The sequence below is a fragment of the Hipposideros armiger genome, unplaced genomic scaffold, assembly GCF_001890085.2.
Source record: "Hipposideros armiger isolate ML-2016 unplaced genomic scaffold, ASM189008v1 scaffold_138, whole genome shotgun sequence".
Taxonomy (NCBI): domain Eukaryota; kingdom Metazoa; phylum Chordata; class Mammalia; order Chiroptera; family Hipposideridae; genus Hipposideros; species Hipposideros armiger.
This window is the reverse complement of record NW_017731488.1, coordinates 699608-716731: the sequence shown is the minus strand read 5'-3', so window position 1 is coordinate 716731 and position 17124 is coordinate 699608. Positions and strand designations below refer to the sequence as shown.

Below are 17124 nucleotides of genomic sequence, written 5' to 3'. Positions count from 1 at the left end.
AGGCAAAATTCAGGGCTGGGGGCACAGTTCAGATGAGGGCAAGATTGCTTTAAGTGGGGCAGGAGTGTGTGTGTGAGGGGTGAGAACCCCAGACCACACTTCCAGGCAGGTAGCCATCTGCTTTCCTAAAGACCCCACAGGGGAGGCACTTGCCTTGTCCCCTCCCTCCATCCCCAGGTCGGGCAGGGCAATGGAAACAGTGGTGCGCCAAAGCCTACTGCCCACATTTAGCTGTCTCTGCAGCAGCACCAAGCAGCTGCTGCTTTCTGGCAGGAGGTCTGGGCTCAGGCTCGGAGGCTGGAGCGCTGACTGCCAGTGTCTAATTATAGTCTCCAGCTTCCCCGGGTCCTGTTTGCAATTCCTTCATTGCACAGAAGGATCTTTGTCCTGGGGCTGCGGGATACCAGGGCTGGGGCAGAGTTGGGGGGCACCTTGTCAGCGGCCGGGTTTTGTTTATTTCATACAGTGGCATTTATTGGGTGCGTCTAGGTGCCAGGCACTGTGTAAGTGCCTACGTGCATGAACTTGAAGACTGCCTCCCTCCCTTTCCCAGGCAGGGCCTCCCAGTGGGCCCAGGTGCACGCCTGTGCACATGGGATCGCAGACAGGCCCACGGACCCCATCCCCTCAGAGGTCAACGACAACTAGGCCCCAGAGGCAGGGGCTTGTCAGGAACCGCTGTTCCAGGGCCTCTTGTCACTTGCCAGCTTCTAGCTGTCTTCGGTCCTGGTTCGCATGAACCCCCTGGCCAGCTGCCAGCAAAAACAATGTATTTGTTAATCTTTCAAGCATTCAGTGGTGCTTGTAAAGCTGATTGTATCTACCTTTGTCCAGAGGACTTCGGGAGGGTTCTAATGAAAATAAACTAGGCCACTGACTAGAATTTCTTTTTCCTCTGTGGGAGGTGGCAAAGGAGACTGGCCTCTCCCAAGAGGTTTTTTGGGGACTCTTCTAATTTAGACATCTCCATCCTAGGCCTGAGGTTTCCATGGTTGGGGGTGTGGATGGGGTGTGGGGTGCCTCTGAGTGATGCCCTGGGCTATGGGGCTGGCCTGGCCACAGCCTTTATTTGCACTTGGCTTAGCGGTTAGAGGAACAGCAGGAGGCAAGATAAAATAGTGGGTGTGTGCACAGGCTTTAGACAGCCCGGGATTCCTTCTGCCAGTCACTAACTCTGTGAGCCTGGGACTACTCAGAACCTCAGTTTCCTCCTCTGTAGAAATAGAAATAATCATACCAAACTCAAAGAGTCAATGAGATGATGCCTGGGAGTTAGTAGGAAGTGCCCCACACATGGAGGTTATTATAATTATGGTTTAAATAGCTAGCTGGGCTTAAGGGAAAGACTTGCTACTCAGCCAGAGGGGCTGGGGGCTGGGGCGTCCTTGTATGCATTACCTCCTCACACCCCAAAACATACACAAAGGCATTTCCTAGCCCCTCAGCCCAGCCTGTGGTGGGATCTATAAGGGAGGCTGCAGGTGGGGCTGCAGCCAGGGGGTGTGGGCACTGGCACCGAAGAAGAAATAGGGCTAGGCTTGTCTGGGCAAAGCAGAGCCTGCCCTCTGCTGAGAGTTAGATTTTGCTCCAGAGAGTGTGTGAGCCCCAGTTTGAAACCGAAACTTGGAAAGAAAAAAAAACACAGAAAAAACCCTAGACACTCATACAACCAAAACCAAGCAGATCTTTTCCCAGGGGCTGCAGGGCTGCACACCTTCCCCCCACCCCGCCCTTCTGTGGGAGGCTGGGTGGGAACCAGAGCAGGGATGGAGGGAGGGACAGAGGCAAGGCTGAGCCTGTGAGGAGGGAGGCTGCCCCTGGGCCTGACTGGATGGAGCCTCAGTCTGAGTCCAAAACCTGCTTCACTTTTCAAACTTTTCTACAAAGGAAAGGCCACAGACTGTAGCCAGAGGGCAAAGCCGGAGCACCTTCCAGGGGTGGGGCGGCCAGTAAGGGTAGCTGGAGTTAGACTGTCCAGGGCAGGAGGTCAGAGCTGTGGGCAGGGGGCCAGGGAGTGTTCCCAGAGCCCTGGTCCTGGGTCCTCTGGGCGGGGAATGGCATGGGCCCCACGCGAGGCTGGTGCAGTGACCTAGTTAGTAAGGACTGTGGAGGCCCAGCTCACCGAAACCTGGGAGGGCCGTCACCATGTGGCCCTCCAACTCCCCCCTGCCAAGGAATCTCCCAGGCAGATAGCAAAGGGTGCTGTGGTCCTTAGCACAAATCCCCAGGAGCTCGTGGTAGGTGGCAGGCACTGCTGTGCCCTCAGAGGGTAAACCTTTACTCCTCCCCCTGCTATACACAGACCTGAAGGTGGAAGGGACCTGTGGCGCATCCCTGGTGGGACTCCCTCAAAACCACGCCCCAGCACAGCTCCCTGGCCAGATGCATGGCCAGCCACGGCCTTCTGGGCCCCTGACTCAGCAGGCAGCCGTGCTACTGGGCCCTTCTGCCTCAGATCCTTTGCTCCGCTGCTCCTGCCCCTGAATGTTGTTTATCACTTTGGAGCCTCAGTTTCCCTATCTGTGAAGTGTAGGTAATGGTATCTACTTCAGTGTGGCTGTGAGGGCTAATTGAGATATGCTTAGCACAGTATATGACACACAGTAGGTGGTCAAGTGAATGATAGTCACGATCATCAATATGATAATCAAATAACTTGGTTACCCAGTGGACTTGGGACTTGAAGCTGGGTCTTCTGACACATGGCCCTGCACTCCCCCCTGTCTCCCACTCCTTTCCTTCCCAACAGTGATCAATGTCTGCTCTCTGTACGTGGCCTTGGCCTGACCGGGGGGGCTCTCCACATGGCTCCCCATCCCCTCATCCTCTCCATGAAGCCAAAGTACAAACACAGCTCAGCGCTGAGCAGCAAGCAAAGCATACCTGCTGGGAGCTCCCTGAGCCAACATTTTCAAGGGAAAGGGGCAGAGTCGGGGGAATGGGGAGACAGGGCTGCACTGGGCACTTACCCCCGCTTGCATTTCTTGTAGACTTTGTAAATGTTCTCTTCAGGCAACCCATACTTCTCAGAGATCTGGAAGAGAAAGAACAGCAGGCGATTCATTGTCTGCCGCCAAACTGGATGTATATACCAGTCTTTCCTACCATGGCTATTAATTTCCTGATTATAAAAGTAATGTCTATCTGAGTACTATCAGAGAAGAAAAGGACAGTCACCCATAATCCTGTTTCCCAGAGATAAACACCAGTACCATCTGGGTGGAGTCCTTCCTGTCATTCAGCCACATGTATAGATATTTTTATATGTCACATCGTTTTACTTATCATTGTATGTTATAAGCCTTCCGACATCACCACAGACTCTTGACAAACAGCATGTTTAGTGGCTGTAAAATGTCCCAGCGGGCATCACCACCTCCCCCCCCCCATCATCAGGCATTTGGACTGTTCCAGGGCTGAGGGCTCCCTCTTCTCCAGCCGGCCGACTGTGCAAACTACGCATGGAGACGGTGACAATGAAATGAACTGGAACAATGAAATGAACTGGAACAATGAAATGAACTGGTCCACATGAAATGCTTAGGACAGTTTCTGCAATGTACCAAGTAAATGGTCAATACTCAATAAATGGCCATTGTTATTACCTTAGAAGTGGAGCAGTGGTGTGTGTGTGTGTGTGTGTGTGTGTGTGTGTGTCCCCCAAACACTTCCCTCTTCTAGCAGAAATTCACCAAATTCAATGGGTGTGGATGCTGAACTTGAAGAAGATAAGGCACGTGATCAAGGCCTCACCTAGAAGCCAGTTTCCTGCCCCCATCACATCCCAGAATGCTGGAGCTAATTCTACAGTTGAGCAAAGTGCAGCTCCGAGGCCTGTGAGCCATCTGCTTGCACTCAGACAGCCAGAGGCAGCCATTTCTCCCCGGGACCCCTGAAGTTGCCTCTGGGGCAGACAGAACTGGTCTGGGTCCAGTTCCAACACCTAGAGTTGCAGAACTTGGAATAAGTCACCTTACTTTGCTGAGCCTCAGTTGCCACCTTTGTAAAATGGGCATAATAATGGGATGGACACACAGGTGGTTCTGCACATGAATTGAGATGATTATGTAAAGGGCCCAGCCCAGCGCCTGGCCCTTGGTGACAGCCCCATCAAATGTTGTGGTTTCGTTTATTACTGATTGCCTTGAAGCAGCAGCAAACCTCAGGTCAAGGGCTTCAGGCTGAGGTTGTCCTTACTGAGCCTTTTAGGACCAAGATCAAGTTCAGCTCCGCAGTTATTCTCTGCTTTGACAGAGATCCCTCTAGGCGAGAAAAATTCTTATTTACCTTAATGGTGATGTGACAGGAAGCTACCGGGAAAATCTCATGTCAATTTCACCAAAACCACAGGAACTTTCTAACTATAAGTTGCACAAGGAGAGCATAGGCTACCCCCTTAGGTAATGAGCTCTCCATCCCTGGAAGTATACAAGTCAGGAGTGGGTACCCCCTTGGAAGAGCTACTGGGAAGAGAGCTCAAGCACCACATGGGGAACTGACCCTTTAAGGTAGTATCCAACCCAAAGATTCTGAGTCTGTATTCAAATGATATTAATGGCCTTCTGGGAGCCCAACTTCCTGGGGCTGGTGCCAAGCAGGGCTGATGATATGTAAAGGGAACAGGAATGCATAGCAGAGTGGAGAGAACTTGGGCTGGAATCCCAGCTCTGTCACTCCTAGTAACTTTGGCAAGTCACCCGACCTCTGGGAGGCTGTTTCCTCGTGGGAAATGAGGAGGAGATAATCATAGTACCCACTTTTCAGGGATGTTAAGAGAATAGGGTGAGCTGGCAAATGCAGCCTGCCTGACAAAATGCCCGGCACACAGTGGGTCTTCAAAAAGGAGATAATGTTAGGATATGATTTATTTTCCCCTTCCCCAGCCCAAAGTCTTGGAACTATCTGGCTTTTCTGATTGGTTTGGCCTTTAAGCACAGGCAGCCCTGGTGAGGCTGTGTTTGCGAAGCTTTTAGTTGAGCCACAAAGCTGCTGTGGGTTTTGTTCCGGGCTGTTTCACTGGCTCTCAGGTGGTTTGAGGAGTTGGGGGAGGACTCCTCGCCCAGACACTACCTTCAGCCTCCCCGGCCAGCATCCTCCCAGCCAACTATAAGCTACAGAAATGAGGCCCCCTGAGAAAGAAAAAAAGAGTATCTCTAGGGCCTGGCCTTTTTGGGTTTCATTCCCATTAAAATAGAAACAGGTTTGCAAAGCCAACAAAAAGCTCTGGCCTGTCAGACAGCAGCCATCAGATTAAGGAGGATTTATGGTGTATGCGACTCTCAGGGTGGAGCCAGGGTTCTGGCTGGGAGATAACATCACAGAGGCACACCCCCACCAGCCAGCCCACAGCACCCCCCTCCCCTTTCTCCATGGGGTTGGACAGGTGGGCCACCATGACATCAAGGTTCCAGTATACTCCTTCCCAGAGCTTTCCTGTGGGAAATCAGAACTGTGTGGCGAAGAGTGAAGAATGGTGGGCCCAGGAGCATAAGAGCGGGGGTTCGCCTAGTGTAAGGCGGGGTCCTCAAGGCCCCTTACCGCATTCCTCAGCCCCTTCAGGTCCGGGGTCTTCAACATGAGGGCGTCAAACACCTCCTCCGTCTCCCTCCGCACGTACAACAGAACTGAGAAGCAAAGGGTGAATTTTAGTGCTACAAGGAGGATAAACGAGGCTGGGAATATCTCAGGGGATGGGGGAATCTTAAAAAGTATTACTTTTAACCTAAGATTGATCTCTGCAGAAAGGGCCAACCCTTACCGAAGATCTCTGTGCCCGGCTGGGAAACACTCTATGGCTCTGTGGGCCCCAAGCACTTGCTCAGACTGCGCTGAACTTGGTAGGTGTGAATCCCCGCTCTCCCACCTGCCAGCTGGGTGATCTGGAAGCTATGTTAACATCACTTGGCCTCATATTATCCACATGGAAAATGGAGGCGGCCCCACCCCATTTCACAGAGTTGCTGTGGGAATTAATGACATGATATTTGGAAATACCACGTGGAGGGCAAGGCTCATGTCAAGGTTGCTGAAAGCTTTGGATCTTAGCTGCTGGTCAGTGTTTCCCTGATGGTCAGCTACAGGCCCAGAGGTTTGGGTATGTCCATCTCTCCCAGTAAGTCACAGATTTAGAGTGTCCAAGCCAGAAAGCCAGCTATGGAAACCCCACCCCGCTCCTACCCCCATCAGAGAAAGTGAGGGGACTTGCCTAACATAACCAGCCTATTGCCTTTACCAGCCACTTCAGGATGCCCAACCGGCTCCATGACTCTCTGGGTACCCTGGGTACCCTCTTTACTCCCACCCCCGTTCTCAAGTCTTGGCCCAACCCCAGCTCTGAGGCATAGAGCAGCGTCTTGTATCCTCTCCACTGGGGTGGGTGCTGCCTGGGCTGCCTGGGCCAGGACCGGTGTTTGAGGCTTTGGGAAAGGCCTTATGGAAGGGCTGGGGGCTGGGGGTGGGCCCGGACAACAAGCCGGGTGGGAGGCTACCTCTCTGAAGGTCGTCTTCCTTGGCCTGTTTGGAGGGCAGAGGCTCGAACTCATCAGCGAAGGGCAAGCAGGTGCGTTTCAGAGGCAGCCTGTGGGGACGGCAGAGAGGGACTCATCAGGAACCCAGGGGAAGCTCAGAGTCCAAAGGATCCAGGGGCCCCAGAGGTGAAGAAGACCCCATGAGAATAGGCACAAAGCAGTGAGAAAGCAGTTAGAGTTGCATGTTCTGGAGTTGGACTGCCCGGGTTCAAATCCGAGCCCTGTCACTCACTAGCTGGGTGACTTGGAGTGAGTCTCCTAGCCTCTTGGGGTCCCCATCTATAAAATGGGGTGACAAAGTAATAACACCAATACTTCATAAAGTTGTGAGGCTGAAAGAGAGAACACATGCTGCTTTTAGAACAGTGTGTGACATGCAGTAGGGCCTCGATAAATGTGGGCTATTGTTTTATCAACATTATTCTTCTTTGAAAGAACCAAGTCTTTCACTGATGTGAGTCAGTGGCTAGGAGGGAGGGTTGTCGGATTTGGAGTGAGACACACTAAGGTTCCAGCTTGCCTCTGCTACTTCATAGCTGGGACCATGGGTAAGTCGCTTCACTTCTCTAAGCCTCAGTTTCCTCATCCATAAGTAGAGCAATAACCCCTGTTGGCCTGACTAGCTGGGGCTGCTGTGAGGGGATACATGACATAATTTGGTGTGAAAGCACCTTATGAAAAGTATCTCTTGTTTGTAAGGAAGAGCCTGATAACAACAACAAAGGATCTTCATAAAGTGCTCTCCCACTTACGAAGATTCCATTGAAACTCTGCCCTCTCCTAGCTGCCTCATCCCCATGAGGGCATTTTCCTCATCTGACAGATTTCTAGGCTGACACTGAATAAGGGAAGGGACTGTGGCTGAGAGAGGCAGTTTTCTAGACGGAAGGGCCAAGGGGCCCTTGACCCTCTCCCATGCCTCTTGGCGTCTGGGAGTGTGTATTGGGGGGAAGGAGAGGAGGAGCTCTGATCCCCCAAGTCCTCCAGCTTCCCTTCTGCACTCCCCAAATCTGCACCACCATCTCCAAGCCTTTGTCTTTCCCTTTTTACAAGCAGGTGTCTCGCCAGAGATTCGCCAGCTTTTCACATAAAACAAACCCATAAAAACCCAGGCAGTTTCAGTGAGAAAGGAGCATGAATCGAGCTTGGGGGTTGGGGGTAGAGTCTCAGGCTGCTTTCTCTGGGCCCAGCCTTCAGCTTGGGGGACAGCGGAGGGAAGGGCACGTAGTGAAGGGGGGACAGGCAGGGTGGTGAGGCCCTGGGCTGCTTCTCTCCGTACCTGTTGGAGCTACTGTGTCCCACCGAGGGCACTGCCTGCAATGAAGAGAAAAAACATTTTCTATCACATGCTGGAAGATGAGAGAGCCCTCAGCTGCTGGAGGCTTTCTGGGAGGGACAACCTTTGGTGAAAGGGTGTGTGGGGGGTACTGTTCTAATGCCTTTCAGCCTGTTCTGCTCAGATGAGAACCCTTAAAGTGAGCTGAGGTCTTGAGTAGAAAGGAAGCATCCTGCCTGACCTGGGTGAGTTAGGGACTCAGGGACACACAGGAGGCGCTAGAGAAATGGTGGGATCAGCGAGTCCCACCTGAGCTCCAGTATGCCCAAAAGGGCTGGCACTGCACACTGTCCTGCAGCTGGGGACGAGGTGTCAGAGCTGAGGCAGAGGAGGTGAGGGGAAGAGGCACTCTTTTTGACCCTCCTGTGTGCCTGTCACTTGCTGTCTGGTACAGTCATCATCAGTTCCAGGAGATAAGACATTGAGGCCCAGAGAGGGCTGAGAGCCACTGGGGTAACACACCCAGCAGAAGCCAGACAGAAGCCAGACTCCAGACTCAGGTTCCTGCTCTCTCCGCTTCCCGGGGTGTCCCCCTCCATTGCTCTCATGTGGAAAGACTGGTCATCCCTCTGCCACCGCCCCCCACACACACACACACACATTAGCTGTCAACCTGGCCACAGGGACCTTAATCCCGAATGGTCATCTCCCAACTTGGAGCCTCTGGTTGGGGAGAAAGAATGGGTTAATGCAACCTGCTGTGCTTCTGGGGCAGCGAAGGGAAGACAGCTGACATAGGAAGGGCTTTAAACATGTGCCAAGGGTGACATCAGTATTGGCTGCTCTTCTAGCTCCATCCTCTATCTTGTACACCAAAGGCTGTTTCTGCAAACCTTTCCACCCACTCAGTGGCGAGCTATGATCTCAATGGAAGGAAATCATCCAATTGTTTAATATGGAAGCTCTGGGATCTTGATTCTGCCATTGACTTGTTATGTGACCTTGTCGGGAAAATAGGGATAGCGAGTCTCTGCCTCAAAGGATGGCTGCGAGGGGAACGGATACAGTGCAGCAAAGGGCCCAGCGCTCCTGGCGCGTTCAAGGTGCTCAGGAAATGGCTCCCGGCTTGAGAGGGGGAGTAGCTAGTGGGAAAGGGCTCCGTTTCTGAAGACAGGTTGCCTGGGTCTGGCTCTGCCACTTCCTGTGATTTGGGGAGGCATCTGTGCCTCCGTGTCTACCCCACAAATGCAGAGAGAATAATAGTACCGAGTTCCTAGGGATGTCGTGAAGGTCAGAAGAGATGATGAGTGGAAAGCACTGCGACCAGAGCCAGCTGCACAGGGAGAGCTCACACGTGTTGCCGTGACCATCGTTATCCACCTAGCTTTGAGGAGGCTGCAGTCTAATCCGGGGCTCAGATACTAGAAACCTCCTTATAGTGATTTTGATCACTATAAAGTCCATTTCCTCATTAACAATTTTTTTCTTGAGTAGAAAAGGTTCACTGAAGTTATGTGACCATATATATATACATTTTTAAATACCCTGGGATTCAATAAAGGTATTTTCATTTTGATGTTCTCTCTCTCTCTCTCTCTCTCTCTCTATATATATATATATATATATATATATATATATATATAATTTGTCATAAAAGTCATGACGTATTTTTGTATGGTTTTCTTTGCAAAAATGCATCATGACTTTTTCGACAACCATGTATATATAATGACCTATAAACATCTAAATGGGCCTGGATTGGCTGAGGGGCAGCTTGCTCCCCACAGGTCTGGGCTAAGGCAGCCCCTCCCAGCTGCCAAGACTCTCCGTCGGCCCAAGGCCCTCACCCCTCCAGGACGCTGCAGGCCTGAGAAGTGCACGTTGGGAACAAACAGCACTGGCGGGGTCTCCAGGTCAGCCTCGGGCCGCAGGTAGGTGGTCTCATTGCCCCTGAAGCCAGACAGCAGGCAGCCCTTGATGCCTGAAGGGAAAAGGGAGGCATTGTGACCTGAGGTCCCTTTATTCACGCCACCAACCTCTGCGCTCTAGTCTTCTTTTTCCACCCACCCTAACCCAGCCCAGTCCAGTCCGTGACCCAGCCCAACTGACCACTGTTGCTGGAGTCGGGGCCCTTGACCTTCCTCCGGAACTGCTTCCGCTCATCATCTCGCATCTTCCTCTCGGCTCCCTTCAAGGTAGAATGAGAAGGGGGTCACCAAGGGTCTTGGGAGGGGCTGGCCACTTTGCATCTTAAATATGGGCCAGATTTCTGGTGCTGCTCTCTTCCCAGAGTGAGACCAGGAAATGGGGAGGTACCAGCACCTGGACAGCCCAGCCTGAGGTCAGGAGAGATAGAGAGAGAAAAGAGAAGCGAAGCGAAGCGAAGCGAAGCGAAGCGAAGAGAAGCGAAGAGAAGAGAAGAGAAGAGAAGAGAAGAGAAGAGAAGAGAAGAGAAGAGAAGAGAAGAGAAGAGGATGAGAGAGAAGAAATGGAGTCAGAAGGAGATAAAGAGAAGAAAAAGAAACGGAAAAAAGCAAGACACGGAGAGGTATTTATAGAGGTCTTCAGAAAGAGAAAGCGATGAGATAGGAATGCAGAGACACAGAGGAGGATACACATAGCAAGATCAAGATAGACACATTACAAGCACACAGAAACAGAGAGAGACAGAATAGAGAGCAGGTACAGAGAGAGACAGACACACCCAGAGTGGCTGGTAAGAATGCGGGGGGGGGGGCTGGACTTCCACCCTCCCCAGGCCCAGCAGAGGGTCTGTCTGTCTGTCTGTCACCTTGTCACAGAAGATCTTTATCTGGCAGACAGCACGGTGCACCAGGCGCTCGGTGCCTGAGCCACAATCATAGGTGTCAATCTGCAGGTTCAGGGGGACGCCTTTCACCCCCTTTTGTGAGGAGAAGTCTGTGCTGAGGCAGTTGACACCAATGAAGACCTGAGGACAGACGGGGGAGATGAATAAACAGCCTGCCCAGGTCTCCAGGCCTGCTGTGCCACAGTGACCTGTTTATGGAGCCTACTGTGTGCCTGGTGAATGCCCTTAATCCTCACACCGCCCCGGAAGGCAGACATCGCCTCTCTTTTACGGAAAAGGAAACTGATGCTCAGAGAGGTGGTGCAGATGCCCCAAGGTGACACAGGGAATGTGTGGGGGAGCCGGGGTTTGAGCCCAGGTCTTCACCAGTAGATGATGCAGCTCCCACTAGATTGCCAAGGGCAACCCAAAGGATCAAGGCCCTGGGTGGAGATTAAGGGTCCAGAGTTTCATTTTTCTGCAACTCAGAGCAAGGAGGTAGAGAAAGGCCATCCCCCCACCTCCCCCACCCCAGCTTCCGAAGACCACTTTCCTGCTGGGCTTGGGCTTTGGCCACAGAGGGTGACACACTGCCCCTCTGCACCCCAACCACCAGCTCCAGCCATTGCTGGGCCAGCCAAGGAAATGGAAGCTCAGAACAGGGATATGACTTGCTGACATCTCCACAGGGAGTCAGGCAGGGTGGCATAGTGGAATTAGCCTGATCATGGGGCCACCTAGACCTGGGGTGGGAAGCTAGGCTCTGCTATTCACAAGCCATGTGGCTTTGGACAAATGCTTTCACCTCACGGAGACCTCAGTTTCCTTATCTGCAAAATGGGGACAATTAAACCTATGGCGTGTGGCTGTGACGGTACATGGATCCCCTCGTGGGCTTGGCATGCAGTGACGGCTGTTTTGAGTAAAGCAACTAGAGTTTCAGCCCACAGCTTATGCTCGACTAAGGGCAGCCTGAGGACAGTCTTAGCTGGGCATTCCCTGGCAAGCTCATCTGGTAACTGTCTACCTGCTGACTCCTCCATGGGGTGCCAGGACCAGATTCCACTCCAGACCGGCCCCTGTTCTTTGGGACATTTCCCTTGGAAATGATCCTGACCTGAATAGTGGGGGTGGAGTGTGATGCCTTAGCAGACCCCCTACCTTCCCAGCTGGCGGTGGGGGCCCCAGTACATGCCAGACATACCTCCCCCTCAGCCAGCTCAGCCCTAATGCTGCACAGACCCAGCTCACACCTGAGAAAGACCCAAGCCTGGGGGCTTAAAAGGCTGTGAGAAAATCCCAACCGAAACCCACCTCTCCCTTCCCACGAAACTCTTTCCCCACCTCCCTGAACTGGAAGCCCCAGCTCCTCCTTCAGCCCCTGGCATCTGTTTGAATAATAATAATCCCTCCCTTTGTGTTTTCAGAGCCCCTCACCTCGATTTTCTCCAGGCCCCCTGGACCACCCCATGAGGCAGGCAGGGAGACAGGGATTAGCTTCCCAGCCTGTCCTGCCAGACTTGGCCTTGCCATAAACAGAACCCAACCCTGGTCTGATGGGGTCAACCTGGCCCAGGGAGGTGAAGGGACAGGTCCAAGGTCACCTAGCGCCTACTTCTCAGGCTAATGCCCTTTCCATGATGCCAGCTCTCCCAACAGAAAATCGAGACACAGAGAGGCCCAGAAGCACACAGCAAGTTTAAGGCTGGCCTTAAGCACTAAATAGCTTAATTGCTAGTATGAAAAAAATCAGAGGCTCCATTTCTCAGACCTCCCCAATGGGTCTGGCACTGTGCCCATCTCTTAGACATGCATGATCTCGTGGCATCCTCACCATAACCCTCAGAGGCAGATTATTGTTCCCTTCCTATGGGCTCAAGAAATGAGGCAACTGGAATTTCAGCCCTCATCTACCAGACCCCAAAGCATTTCTCCTGCAACACTCTGCAATGGCCTGCAGGTCAGGAAACCTGGCGTCAGCAGCGGCTTGCTGTGTGACCTGACACAAGGCTCAGTTTTCCTATCTGGTAAACGGGTGGGTTGGGTTAATAACAACAGCCACCACTTATGTGCCAGGCTGTGTGCTACCTTTTTCTTATCTCACCTGATCCTCACATCAACTCAACAGTTGGTGCTATGATTACATCACAACTGTACAGCCAGGGTACCGGTCCAAGGTCATAGAGCTAGGATGTGAGCCCAGTGTTTCCGGCTTCAGAGCCTGTGCTTCTCCACCACTCTCTATCCTGCCTCCTCCATTGGTGCCCTCACCAGAGCAGCTGCCACACCCGTAGGTGCAGGCCAGCCCTTTTGGGTGGCCCCGCCCCATCCTGGCCATACCCCCAGCACTGACCTTGGCCTCCTCGTTGACATTCCATACGAAAGACAGTGCATTATAGGCCACCTCCTCAATGTGTTGCACGGTGTTGAAGTTTTCTTTGCAGTCGGCTGAAACCACAGGAGACCAGAGGAGCGTCAGGACGGAAGAGATTTGGGGACACCGTGGGGAGGAGGCATTTAGGAGCTCGGCCCCTTTCTTGGCAGGGACTTGTATCCTTTTCCCCAAGAACCACGTTTCAATCCAGGGAGGAAACTGGTTATTGTGCCCTGAGTTACAGGTGGGAAAACTGAGGAAGCAGATCTCCCCCAAACCCAGAGCGAATCTCTAACCTTGCCCACTTGACCAGGGCCTTCATCATTTTGGGGTGGAGATGATACTTTTCATTGGGATTGTGAGTTAGGAGATCTCCCAGATAAAGCGGTAGTATTAGTAATAGCAGTCATAGTGGTTGATGGTAATAGCAGTAATAAAAAGTAGTGGTACCAGTACTACTAATTCTAAACTACTAGACTAATACCTAACTACTGATATTGAACAAATGGTTGTACTACTACCATTAAGGAACACGTACAATATGGCAAGCCCTTATTTAGTCCTCACAAACAATGATGCTGTGAATATTCAGCTTACACATGAGGAAAACGAAACTCAGAGAAGTTTGGGCCCTTACCCAGGGTCACACAGCTAATAAAAGGCAGAGCAAGAGGTGGAGCTCAGCATCGCCCGGCTCCTGGACCCAGGCGCCTGACCACTCTGCTCTCTGGCCTCTCAGATAAGTCACTGATTGGACCTAGTTGTATCATATTCTCCAGGATACATTGCTCCAAGGCAGAAATAGCACCCTAGGCAGGCAGGGCTGCGGACCTCATTCCACTTGACAATAGAAGAAACCGAGGCTCAGAAAGGCGAGGTGACACAGGCCACACGCCAGAAAGAGTGATGGAGCCAGAACCTGGAGACCTGAGCGTGGTCTGTGCCTCCCACCCATCTTGGGGCTTGGGAGAGGGACAAGGTGGCACACACTGAGGACCTTCTCCCTGCCCCCTACCTACTGACAGAGCCCCTGAGTGCCAACTCCCAAAGAGGAACTGGCCAGTGCTATGGCTTAAGCCTTCCAAATTACCAATAGCCTGCACTGTTATCTTATGCATCTATGTCTCAGTCCGTTAAGCCCCCTGAAGGGGACAAGCCGCCAGTATCCCAGGAGCCAATTTATCTGACACAGCCGGGACCCCCCAAGGCCTGTTTATCCCAAAGCAACACAGAAAAGGGGCTATTGCTTCCAGATAACAAATGCAAATCCTTGCAAACCCCATAGTATTTGACCTGGAGACAGGGGCCAGGCAGGCAGCTGGGGTCAGAACTAAGTCCTGCAGAGGTCAGAGGGGGCTGGGGAAGAGGGGTACAGCAAGAAAGGCCTGATTGGGGTGTGTGTGTGTGTGCGCGCGCGCGCGCGCGCGTGCTAGAGAGATAGAGATAGAGATGATAGATAGAGAGAAACTGAGAGGGGGGCTCGGGCGGGCTCTCACCCACATCGATGACTCGCTGCTTGGCAGTGGGTTGCCGGGAATGCCAGTGCTTCCAGAACCGCAGCTGCTCGACTGGGACCTTCTCATTGTCGAAGACAACCATCACCACGCTCTGTAAGCAAGCACAGTGGTGTCTGTGACCCCAGCCTTGGGAAAGGCCCCCAACTGCCTGGGTCCCTTCCCTGCCCTTTTGCCTCAGCTTTCCCCGCTCCGTGGCAATGGTCAGTTATTCAACAACACCCTCTCCCTGAGCCCCTGGCAGGCGGGGCTGCCCGACCATCCCACCCACTTCCCAAGCTGCTCCAGGGCCAACGCACCTTGACTTTGTTGGAGGACAAGGCAAGGCCTTTGCCGCCGGCTGGGGTCCGCAGGGTGACAGGGTAGAACTGGCCCTTGTTGAGGTAGGCCATGGGTGACTCGCCCGACTTGATGTGGATGGCTTTGGGGGAGCCCAAGGTGTACTCAAAGTCACTTGCGGGGAGGAGAGAGAGGACGGTGAGGCTGTGCTCCCAGCGAAAAGTACCCCAAAGGGCAGTGGGACAGAAAGCCTGAGTCTCTGCTGTGGACATGCTCTATGACCTTGGTAAATCACTCTACTTATTTCCCTGGGCCTCAGTTTCCACATTTTCGGGTTCTATTTAATGGCTTTGTTGAGCAACAATCCTGCTGAATAATAAATAATGGTAACTAGAGAGGCCTCTGAGGGGTGACAAAGCCATAGGGGTGCCTGGGGGCAACAGAACCTTAGTTTTCTAACAGGGTTCTGCGATCTGAGCTCCCCACCACAGCCCTGGAAAGGGATGTGGAAATCATTCTTTTTGTGCCTTTCTTTGCATATATTCTTTGTATATTCCCCTCTTTTCATTCATTGATTATGCCTGCTCTAGGGACAGTGTGAGTCTCTGTCTGCAGGCCCCTGCCCACTGCCCAGGTGGCCAAGGGTTCACAGGGGGGCTGAGTTACCTCTTGGGGCTGGGATAGTCCTCTGAACATGGAGGTTCCGGGGACGTTTTCAGGATATCTGAAAAGAGCAGCGACTGCAGAGAAACACAATCCAAAGAGAATAAATAAACATGTTTTAGGCTGCGGGGGGGCCTCAGCCTAGGGTTGGCGCATACAGCTACGAAGGTTGTGCAGTGCACAACCTGGACAACAGTACATGGCAGCCCTGCCTCAGCGCTAGGATTGTCTGCTAAGAATTCCAAAGCCCTGACCTCCTCCCTGTCTTTTCTCCTTCTGCACATGCATGCACATATCTGGGGATGCTATGAGAGGAATGGGGGTGGACCCTCACCTCCTGCGGGTCATCTTTGAAGGTGCTGTCTGGCTGCCAGCGCTGTGTGGGTGGTACCCCATGAATGTTCTCAAACAAGGAGGTGAGGGAGCCGTTATCGTACACATCGCTGGTGGGCAGCAGGTAGCTGTCCACAGAGCCAGCTTCCAGCTTGCCGGGGCCTGCAGGGAGGGGCGCTGCCTTGCCCGGGGAGGGCATGGACCCCTCCAGGCTCATCAGGTTATTCTTCTTGGGCACATCTGTGTACTCTGGGGTTCCAGACACGTTCTCTGTCAGGAATTTCATGAGGTGCGTGGGACTTTCAAGGGGGGCGAGGTCCATCTCATATTCCATGCCATGGTAGTACCTGAGGAGAGAGAGGAGGGCTAAGTGAGTGCACCTCTTCTCTCTGAGGAAGTGGGGGGCCCTTAGCTGGATTGGAAAGTGACCCTCACACTGGCACCCTGACCTTCTTCAATGCGATGTAATGTTTAGGTCCTCGCATGAAGGGAGACACTGGAGCAGGCCAGTTTGTCACAGGGATGAGCGGGGAGGAGGGTGTCAAAAACGGAACAAAGTACTGGCTCAGGGGGGCCTTTATCCATTACACTACTTGGCAATTTTAAAGACTGAAAGTTTATTTATTTCTTAGTCAAAAAGTCAAATGTCCCCGCTTTAAAACAACTGCATTGCGTCATCCCTTGAGGGTGTGTGCGGAAGCGTGTATCTCTAAGTACAGTTCATATATGTTGAGAAAAAGGTCTGGGAGGATATACCCCGAACTTCAAGGGGGGCAGAGGAGTAAGATTACAGGAAACTTTTACTTTTCACATTTCTATAGAGCATGAATATTTTACAATAAGAAGGTATTACTTTTATAATCAGAAAAGCTACCACAATTTTTAGAAGTTCGTTTTGAGGAAAGTCCCCACGCACCAAACCCCACTCTTCCTAGCAGTGGAGGGTTCCTGGGCTAGCCACAGGAGCAGCAATGCCTGCCTTAGAAGTGTGGATTTTCCCGAAGCTGGAGTGGAGCCCAGAAGGTTTCCCAGCAGAGGCCTTTCGTGTGGCGGGAAAGGAGAAGGTGGAGAAAGAGGGCAGGGTCCTTCCAGTGCCCATCTGGCCACGAACATCGCCTGGGCTGCTTTCTACAAGGCAAGGATCAGTGCCCCGAGGCATGACTGCCAGGCAGAGGCCCAAGGCAGCCAGAGGAAAGAAGTAGGAGAACCCAGGTCTCCCTCCCCAAGAGGCTGCAGGGAGGAGGGTTTGGGGAAAAGCTGCCTGCAGGGCTTCTCCACTGCTATGGCTTTGAAGTTTGTTTTCAGTAAACTCCAGCCAACCTGGCCTGCAGGCATGGGTGGTGATGGTG

The 17124-nt window shown here is 52.6% G+C and overlaps 1 protein-coding gene across 2 annotated transcripts in view; it reads right to left on the bottom strand.

Annotated features, from left to right (window-relative positions):
• Nucleotides 1–17124, bottom strand: part of GRHL3 (grainyhead like transcription factor 3) — a 58199-nt gene that overhangs the window by 19077 nt on the left and 21998 nt on the right. For both annotated transcript variants that reach the window (XM_019650146.1, XM_019650147.1), the window contains exons 4-15: nucleotides 15777–16122; nucleotides 15446–15519; nucleotides 14800–14953; nucleotides 14483–14594; nucleotides 12966–13060; nucleotides 10595–10753; nucleotides 9913–9991; nucleotides 9651–9784; nucleotides 7807–7841; nucleotides 6489–6577; nucleotides 5539–5624; nucleotides 2970–3034 (exon numbers count right to left, since the gene is read on the bottom strand). In XM_019650146.1, the coding sequence (XP_019505691.1) occupies nucleotides 2970–3034; nucleotides 5539–5624; nucleotides 6489–6577; nucleotides 7807–7841; nucleotides 9651–9784; nucleotides 9913–9991; nucleotides 10595–10753; nucleotides 12966–13060; nucleotides 14483–14594; nucleotides 14800–14953; nucleotides 15446–15519; nucleotides 15777–16122 (1428 nt within the window). The remainder of the gene's footprint in view (nucleotides 1–2969; nucleotides 3035–5538; nucleotides 5625–6488; nucleotides 6578–7806; nucleotides 7842–9650; nucleotides 9785–9912; nucleotides 9992–10594; nucleotides 10754–12965; nucleotides 13061–14482; nucleotides 14595–14799; nucleotides 14954–15445; nucleotides 15520–15776; nucleotides 16123–17124) is intronic.